This window comes from Pelmatolapia mariae, linkage group LG9 (assembly GCF_036321145.2).
Source record: "Pelmatolapia mariae isolate MD_Pm_ZW linkage group LG9, Pm_UMD_F_2, whole genome shotgun sequence".
NCBI classification, from domain to species: Eukaryota; Metazoa; Chordata; class Actinopteri; order Cichliformes; family Cichlidae; genus Pelmatolapia; species Pelmatolapia mariae.
In genome coordinates, this window is record NC_086235.1 from 37,939,984 (window position 1) to 37,950,203 (window position 10,220).

At 44.1% G+C, this 10,220-nt stretch overlaps 1 protein-coding gene across 1 annotated transcript in view; it reads left to right on the forward strand.

The window, feature by feature from the left end:
• Positions 1-9,437, forward strand: part of tgfbr1b (transforming growth factor, beta receptor 1 b) — a 40,155-nt gene extending 30,718 nt beyond the window's left edge. The window contains exon 9 of the mRNA XM_063484539.1: positions 1,340-9,437. Within this exon, the coding sequence (XP_063340609.1) occupies positions 1,340-1,465 (126 nt within the window). The 3' untranslated portion in view covers positions 1,466-9,437. The remainder of the gene's footprint in view (positions 1-1,339) is intronic.
• Positions 9,438-10,220: the final 783 nt, after the last annotated feature.

The following is a 10,220-nucleotide window of genomic DNA, read 5'->3' on the forward strand; positions in this document are numbered from 1 at the left end:
TCGCTCGTCTTTTAAACCAGTTCCTCTTAGAACTGAAAAAGCTTCTCGAATGAAACGTCTTCGAGGAAACAAGTCCGGACGCTTTTCTTTCCGAGCTCCTTAGACTACGATGAGCTGGATGACTGACAACCTTCACGTAGGCTTTTGTGTTCCGTTTGGTCGTCAGTGCTTTTCACCTTAGAGCTCTGCCATGTTTTCTCCTTCTTATTGTTATGGACTGATCTTTATATCAGCTCTGTTCTCCTGTACCTGAGCACTCAGTGCATTTTATACAACATGCCTCCTTCACCCATTCACATAAGCCTTCATGCTCTGATGGATGTGTCTGAGAGCAGCATTAGTATCTTCCCAACCTTCCTTCTGACTCTGTGTGGAAAACACTCTGGCTATAAATTAAATCTTGGTAAAGGTGAGCTTGTCCCGGTTTGTCACCTGTCCAGGAGGCTGTCAGCGTCCTCCCTCCCGTTCACAGTGACCCAGACTGTGACACATACAATCAAGAGTCCGTATAGAAGTACGCTGAAGCTGCTTAATGTTTTCAAACAAACTATTTTCATTGGGCAGATTTCTCCCTGCACAGTATTTCTGACTGTGTGGGAGTCACAGTGCAAACTGTGCACCTTCACATGCTGAGAAAATAATTATTAATTAATTATCAGGAGCTGATATGAATGGAGCAGCTGGGAGTGGTGCACGGTTACACGAGAAGACGACCCTGAAGGAGGTATCAGTAGGTACTTCCACCGTGGCCGTGGAAGTGATGGGAACACCTGAATCCAATGAGTTGGATGGGTGAGGGACTGTGTGTCGAGGTGAACATATCAGGTGCTGTTTACAGCACAGTACATGCAAAGGCAAGCCTTACAGATTAGAAGAGTCTGCTGGGAAGTTTCTGATTTACTGAGGGAAGAAAAAGACATTTCACAGCAAGATTGGCTCAGACAGCCATAGAAAGCTGGGCTGTAGTGTTGAGCAAACACAGAGTAGTTTCAGCTGTGTGTCCGGGACACGTCGCCATAGCTAACACTGACACAGCTATTCACACTTACATTCACACCTGTGGGCGACTTAGAGTCACTAGTGTCAGAGTCAGAGGAACTTTATTAATCCCAGAGGGAAGCTGGGGTAACCCAACCCCACCAGCTCCATGTGTTTGGGGGCCGGATAGCAGATTTGAACGAATACCTTTGGGACATGAAGGTGACAGTGAAGTGCAATCCACTATAGAAGAACAAAAAGCATCATTGGTTTGAACATGGCGCGTGCAGCAAGTATGCAGACTGCACACTGATGTGTGCGTTGAGTCGATGAGGCTGATTGTGTGCTCTTCCTCCTGCAGGCCTTACGGGTGATGGCAAAGATCATGAGGGAGTGCTGGTACGCCAACGGAGCTGCACGACTCACTGCTCTGCGAATCAAGAAAACGCTGTCTCAGCTCAGCCAACAGGAGGGGATCAAGATGTAGAAACAACTACCACACACACACACACACACACACACACACATATATGACTTTCATCCATAGCATTATTATCTTTATGATTCACTGATTGCCCCTCCTGTTTGTTCTGAAGGGAAGTGATACGTTTCCTCTGTTGTCACCTCATTTCATTCATGGACTGACTAATCAGTACTGAAACTGAGAATGTGTGTGTGTGTGTGGGCTAACACACACATACGAACGGCTGATTGGATGGATCAGATGAAGGATGGCTGAACAGGAAGAAGCCTTCACTCATTGTTCTTCCTTTTTTCTTTCATCATATGAAGTGTATCCGTGCCTCCATCGCTCGTCTTCTACACAAACAGACACACATACAGCCCCGAGCTCGGCAGGCTCTGTGAGACCAGAGCGACAGCTGGAAGTCACCTGGACGCCTCTGAGTCACAGCGCTTTGTTTCAGCACCACATCTGTACATCAACATTGTGCTCTGACGCTTCAGTTCAAGAATCCATTTAAAAATAGGACTTTTCTGTGGAACAGCTTGTTCTGTTAACATGTTCGCTCACACACCCAGCCTACAGTGCTGTGCAAAAGTTTTGAGCCAAGCCCATTCCTCTCTGTTTCCCTTAGAACACGAGAAACGTGTGCAGCGCTTTGTTGTGACATACAAACACTGAAATTCTAATTCTAATAGGCTTAAAGGCAGGAAGTTAATATTTGGCCAATCAGAATGAAGACTAACAGCTGTGGCTGAGGCCCAAACAGATGGATGGTCAGTGTTGTGCTCTTTCCCTACACAGTGATGACGTTTTGAACCAAAACCTTCACATTTCCATCAGACCTGCTGCCACTGATTCTTCAGCTCCCTCCTTGTGTAGTTTGGCATCGCTCAGCTTTGTCTCGGTTTATGTAAGAATGGATCTTTGACTCCGCCCATCCACTGACACCATTTCTGACCACTAGCCAACCATAGATGTAGCAGCGGGAGAGCCAGAGGATCTCGTCAGGTCTTTGCTGGAGTTTTTCTTAAAGAAATGACTCCAATAATAATCGTCTGCTGTAGATTGTAACCCTGCCAGTGTGTGCTTTGTCCTCTGCTGGTTTCCTCACATTGTTAAGGACACCACACACTAATCACCTTCATAGTGCAGAAATACAGTTTCATGCCTCTTTGGTATGTTCGATAGAGTCTAGGAACAAATTCAGAGTGTTTTATAAAAACCAAGTGCCTAAAGAAACGACGTAACCTTGGTTTAAATGATCGTTGTTAAGGTGCCTGTTGTGCACAGAGACAGCGCCGGTTCATCCTTTGAGTTAGGTTTTAATGCATGAAGGATTCACGTCGGTGTTTAGTGGCCAAACAAACAAACAAACAAACAAACAAACAAACAGATTCCTTTGAAAATGGTCACAGTGGATAAAAAAGCCCACAGTGACCTTCAGAGAGCTGCTACACTTTAAAAGTCAAACCTAAACAGTGTAGTGGAGACTTTTGCACAGCACTGTACATTTTTGAATGTATATTTGAATGTACCTTTGAACACGGGCCACATGCGTTTGGTTTGCAGCAGGTTTGGGATCACAGTGAGGACAGCATTGATAGGAACACTCTGGCCTTGCTTGGCTTCCATTTGTAGCTCGTACAGATTTCTCTATGTAGACGCTGCATTGGAGCCGGGGCCATGCGTCATATCCAGCCGCCATGTTGCTCAGCAGGTCAGACTGTTGGCTCTCATTTAAAAAGATTTTAAAGTTCCAATGAAAAACAAGTGAGAACTACAGAACAAGGCTCCATGTTCCACCAGGGAATATTTCACTGCTATTAGCAGTATGTCACAATTAACATTTTAATTAATGTAAAATATCAGAACGATGTGAATATTTGTCAGCAGAGAACTGCATAAAGCACGTGCACAACTGTAATATTTACTTTAATCACAGGAGTATCATTGTTACTATAAGTAATGTGAGCATTTTCACAGCGAGTGCCCTGAGTAGAGTTCAAAAGACAAACTGTGGCTTTCTGAACAACACAGCAGCTGTAATGACGCATGGCTGCTGTGGGCAGCTCTGTGGAGGTGAGTGGGTGCTGCCACCAGAAGCAGAACCAGTGTCTGCCATGAGCATTCCCGTTTTCCTCGGCCTGGAGCAGAAATCCATGCGGAGTGCATAGATGCTCCCACAGCGTGCTCCTCTTGTGTCACAGTAGCTCTGGGGACTTAACCGGCTCTTTGACCCGCTCTCTGATTTATGCATCACCTTTATACTTTCTGTCGTTCGAGCCGCACCGCTCCGTTTCATTCAGTGTGGTTTTCAAAAAACAAAGCGGACGTGGCGAAGTCATTCATTTTTGGCAAACATGCTGCAACATATGCAATATACAGTAGATAAATGTGTCTATTTTCTATACTGTGCTCTGCTAAACCACAAACGGCAAGAACAACAACCAACAGCTGCCACCATGCCTTCCAAGCCAGTCGTTACTGGAAAGTGCCGTGCTTCAAAGCCACCGTGTCCTGCGTTGGCTGTCGTGGGTTGTTTTAGCGTATGCAGCTTTGTGTGGTGTGCGTCAGAGGAGGCTTGGCAGAGACCCCACTGAGCAGCAAGCTCATCCTATGCATACCCGTGATACAGGGAGGATAGGAAGAGGAGACGCACACTGTACGCCGCTGCGCCCACGGCCCAACCGACACACCGGTGCCATACCATCAGACCTCCCCTGGAACACCTCGCCACCTCAACGAGAACTTCTCATACAGCTTATCCTCTGGAGCTCCAGCACCGTAGACTGTTTGCAGACAAAGCTCTCTCGAAAAGAACCATAAAGACTCGTAAGCATTAACGATGTTGCTCTCTAAATGTAAACTCTCGGATTCTCCGATGTTCTGTTTCTGTGTTGACGACGACGCCGCAGCATGAATCAAACGATGAACATTCTTTCTCTGTAGGATATTTAACAAAAAAGCAGTGAGGTGCATTCATTTAAATATAGCAAATGCATATTTACTAAGCCATAGGTTTTTCAGGTTGCATATTATTATTATGATTTTCTTTTTTGTCTTTTTCTACTAGAATGTACATTTACAAAAACATGAGATGATCAAAATCAAACCGACAATTTTGTCATTTCAGCTTAGCAAGCCTTAAGGGACCAACACATAAGAGTCAGGATATGCTCTTCATTTTGTGTGTGTCGTTTTTTAAAATGAAAATCGATAAATCTATTATACACATATATAATGAATACTTTGATGGAGTAAGTGTCATTATTCTATGTAAAGGATATATAGATGTATATATCGCACCTGACGTTCCAGGTGTGTTTGTCCTGTTGCCAAATTGCCATGACATCAAACACACAGGTCACAAGTCCAGAACTGGGTACTTTGACTGGGACGTCTGCCACACCGTGATTTGCACAAAGACACCACAGAGTCTGTTTGTTGTTCAGCAATAAGTGCACTTCTGTACTGCTGCGGTGTTTATCTGTAAGTCGGCTGTCAGCGAATCAGTCTGTCTTCGTTGTTTCTTTTCCTTTTATCCATTTATAATGTATCGTTGTGCTGCTGCTTAATTGGCCAGCTCGCTTTCCAGGTCGAGGTGAGAGCTGCCGTTGGATGTGAATATCCCTCTGTTGCCTGAATCATTGTGTGCTATGTTGCTCTAACACAAACTCGCTCCGAGCGAGTCCTCTGCTTCTCTGTGCTGATCGGTTAACATGGAATAACACGGAGGTCCGTTTATTATTTTAAGGAAGGGACAGGTGAGGTTGGGACTTGTTCTTTGTTGTCAAAGCATAAAAACTGCATCACTGAAAAGCCGTCATTATGGGACCTTTGGTGGAGATTCAGTTGGCTCTGAAATCCTCAGTGTACACAACATTTTCAGGTAAAATCAAGACAAAAAGCTCCAGTTGGCTGAAGCTAAATATCATTTCACCAGCTTCTAAAGTCTACACAACATTTTCACAACCTGCTGCTGGCTTTTTACAGTTCTGCCTCTGTCATCATAGAAACATAAGACAAAAGAAAGATTGGCCCCTGCCATAGATGTTAAGCCTCCAACTATCTGCTGGAGTAAAAACAAAAGAGGAAAACAAAACGAGGTGACAGGCTGGTTAAATGTTGCATGTCTGGAAAAGTTGTTGAACTAGCAGGCTTGTCGAGGAGGTTAGGGCGTCACGTTTCCAAGCTGTTTACGTCCCACGGTGTGGGTTGGAAGTTTGCTGGTAGAGGTCTGGGAACCTTCTAAGAGATTACATCCCTTTAAGCTCTGCACAGGTGGGCCTTTAGGTTGGACTGGGAGCACGTGGAATGTGTGCCATCCACAACAAAAGCTCAATGAACAGCTCTCCTGATATGCCTTCAATAGGTCAATCTTCATTTTGTCTTAAAGTCACCAGCAGCCTTGTACCTTCTCTTTTCCAACCCCAACATAAGTGTATAAAGATGTTTACCCAGCATTTTTCTCTCTTGAACAGAATGACTTCGGTCTGTTGAGTCTGTCTTGGCTTTTTTGTCTTGTTCCACGTTCTCTAACTGATCCAACAGCTACAACGGCCACACTTCACTGCAGCGGTTTCAGTGGCTTAACAGCTCTGTACCGAGTAGACCAACTCACACTCACCCCTGCTTGTTTTTCTGTTTATTTCTTTGTGAACTAACACGTTGAGGCTGGAGTAGGAGTCCAATAAAGCATTCGGCTTGACGCAGTGATTGGGGAAAAGAGCTCGCACTTGATGACAGTGCCTCCTCTGGTCTCTTAAGGCTGTGCAGAAGATGATCTCAGTGAAGGTGAAAATCTAGGCACTAAATTCTTTCATCAATACTAAAGTGGGCATGTTTATCAGATTATGTTGATTGGACCAGACACGTTCCATCAGATGCTTCATTTCAAATATACTGGTACATTAAGAAAAGTTGTGTATTTGATTTTCACTGTGGACATTTTAATGCATGGTTTAACTCTGATGTCCAGTGGCTACCTTTGGGAAGTTGTTGGGTTTCTCCTTATAACATTTCTAGGCTTGACCTGGAGGATCATCTTACTGCTGTGATGATCACACTATGCCCATAAGCGGTCCTGGTGCTTGGTCATGAAACTTGGATTTTTAAATATTTGTAATTTCTTTTCATTCATCCATCTGTCCCCTTTTACTAACCTTATCAGGGTTGCAGGGGTGCTGGAACGTATCCCAGCTACCATAGGGAGAGATAGCTAACACACCTGTGGGCAATTCAGATTCACCAATGAACCCCATTAAATGCATGACACTGGACAGTGGGAAGAAGCCGGAGAAAGGATGTAAACTTTATTCATTTTTAGTTTTGTACGTGCTTGCTTGAAGAAGAATGAGTTTAAAGTGGTAAAATTTGGAAACAACCACAGGTACAGTCAAATGCTCTTCAGTATTCTCCTTATAGGAATACTTTGAATGGTGTGCAGAACCCATTTAGTTTGCAGAGGCTTGCTTAATGACAAACACAATTCTGCACCAAGAGAGTTTTATACAATTCATTTTGTCCTCGGTGCTAGCATCTGAGGGTTCTTAGACATAAGCAGCTCCTTCTGGAGACTAAAAAGGGCTTTTTTGTTCCCTAACACCAGTCACAAAATTCATGAGATCTCCCAGTTGATTTTAGGTGACCATATTACTTATGAAACCTCCGTGACCATTCTGAAATTGAAGGCGCTCTTAGTCGGTCATTGTTCTTACAGTTGTGCAACCATTGGTCCGTGTCCAACCATGTAGAGAGACTGGCTGTAGATTTGTTCATTTGTCCCCATACCCGAATCATCAAAGCTTTTTTGTGGTTGGCTGACCGTGAAAAGATTGCGCACTGTCGGTCAAAGCTCCATCAGCACTGCAATTGTGTTACGTGATCAATGCTTTTTGGACCGTGGCCTTCATCACGGTGATGTTTTCTGGAAAGCATTGGGAGTAAACCTGTAAGTCCTTTCCCTTTAACACAGTCTGACAGCAAAATGGGTCATTGCTGCTTTGGCCCTCGTCACCATTGCAGCCTAGCTAAATATGGAGCTTTGTGATTAACTTTGCAAAAGTGTCTGTTCTAACCCAATCCATGGTCTTTCATCAACATTATTGAACTATTTGTTGCCTAAAACTAACCAAAGAGCTGGAGGAGGTGACCGTGGACCGTGTCCCATCTTACACTGCTGCCCTGCAATCTGGCTAAATCTAACCAAAGTGCCAGTAAAAGCAAAAGTATATATTTAGTTAAAAAGCCCCAAAATAACCGGAATAAAGTCTGAATCCATGTTGGATGCCCAGTGTTAAAGTCCTGGCCACCACACCTCCAGCCTTCAGACTTTGTAGCTCTTTCTGTCTAAACGGGGCACTTGACTTTAACACGAGCCGATACGAAAGGTCAAAACTAAAACTCTCAACTTCAGAGAATTTGCATCACATTGCTATGAGACTGTGTTGTTTCCTTCATTCTTTTAAGTAAGAAGTGTTTGTTTAGTTATTTGGATCATCAACCATGTTTCAAACTGTTAGCAAGAAAACCTGCTGTACCTCATTCTGGAGACTCGCGTTCTGCTTTCTCTCTTTGTAGCTCTCAGTTAAATGGGGAGAGGTGCGCTGTGACGTATAGCCATGCAATCTCAAACCTCACTCCACCGGTCAGTAGCAGCACGGCTCAGCTGTTTGGTGACTCAGACCCATTAAAGCAGAAGCACCGTAGAATATGCAGCCTTTCCACGTTTTACTTCGTGTAGACGTCAGGCCTGTTTTCCTGCTTTGTGCAGATTGATGGATGGCCACAACAGGGAGGTGTCGTGAACTATGCCAGCAGCTTCAAACCATGCACTGACAAATTCCCACAGCTGCGAATGTATCAGTCCTCTCAGAGTCAACATCCCAACCCGAGCACAACCTGCATATCTCAGCCAAAACTTGTGTCTGCAATCGTGCAGATATCGCCCGTCTCTTTCTCTCAATATGCAAAGCCGGGCTCGGTGGCATCTGTCCACAGAGTCCCGTTGGATCACACATGTTCAGAGACCTACCTATGCTAGCAGCATCTATACACTGTGACCGCATTAGGGTGACGTGCTCCTCTCCTGAGTGCCCTCCATCATCTCACAGACCAGAGGAAGGCGGTGTGGGTCACTAAAGGGCTCTGCCTCTGCTTGGAACAAACCTTTTCCAACCTGGTTTAATGCTGCAGCGTGGCCTCTTTGGCAGCAAAGGTAGTAGAAAGCTTTAACATGTTTTATTTGGTGCCTAAGTTTGACTTTTGCTTTTGACCTCCAACGACGAGACTGCATGTGTCTGCATAACCCGCTTCATAGATGTCATCCAAAAGCTGAAAGTGATCTGTAAAAAGCATCCAGTAATTAAAGTGTTACAAAGGACACTTAATCAAAAAGAAAATACCTCTTTGAAAGACCAATGTATTTTTACCTCACTGTATATATTCCTGATTTGTTTACTCCGACTTTGCAATTGATCTGTTTTTGTTTCTATGAAATGCTTAAAGATGATTGGTTTCTTCTTTTTCATGGTACTTTTCTGTCACATGGCGCTGTAATGTGTTAGTGTTGTGAGCGAGCAGTATACTCTCCTTCCTCTGTTACCGTGCTCTGTGTGTGACCTGTCGCTTGTGTTCTGCGTGAACTGTATAGTCGATGCGCTTTACAAATGTCCACGCCCTCTTCTCTGGTTACAAATGCCTTGTTCAGTATGGTTTTGTTTTTTTGTTGAACAAAGGAGGAAAAAAAAAAAAGACAAAGTGGAAGTGGGACGCTGGAAGAGCGGGGTGAGACTGTTGAGCAGAAACCCCTGAACTGTGGAGGTCACCTCAAAACTCTCTGGATTTCTAGACGTATATTATAATCTTGAAATGTTTATATAGTGTGGAGAGACGAATGAGAGGTCAGCATAGAGCTAGAGGATAGACACATGTTAACTTCTAACATAGCTGGAGTAGAAAGTGGTGTGAATAAAGGAACCCTGTTTCACTATCATGTTTGTGTTTTTCAGCTTTATTTGAATGCTGCACACTCAGGCCTCTAACAGCACGTGGAACACATCATTTAAAGAGCACGATCATGATTATGTCTAAATGCATGCTCGACCATCCAGGCGAGGACATCCCCAAAGGTTGATCCTGTTCATGTGGACATAGCGTGACTTCTTCAGTCTCAGCTGACTGCAGGTTTCCCCAACCGTATAAACAGCACCTCTGCACAATGACTGGAACCAGCAGCACTGATGAACAATGGGCTGGGAGGTCAGTTTGCAGTCAGCTGAGCCTGAAGAAGTCACACTACGTCCAGATGAACACAATCAACCTTTGCAGTACATAATGACTGCTCCCCCCACAGTTTTTCACATACTGTTAGTGTAATACAGTGCAGCACACACAGCACCGTGCAAAAGTATTGAGCCAGAGCCACAAAGCCATACATACTCTTACACTTTTTACGATTAGTAATCTCAGTCAGTAGTTTTTTAGACTTTTTAAAGTTTTTCTTCTTTGTGATTTTAGTGTAATCATTTTCAGAGAAATCTGACCCATTGCTAATTCAAGCACCTAACTCTTTAAGTTATCTTTAGGTGATTCTCAAAGAGCTGTTAGTAGACACAGTGGATGAAACTGAACAACACAGTAAGGCTGAGCCCCTAAAACCTTTGTCTTTCAGAGACAACTCCATAATGAAAACAGTGTCATGGAAATTTGTGAAGCTGTAACAGACTGAAATGTATGGATTTGTCTTTATGAGCAGCCTAACTAGTAATTCCCCCAC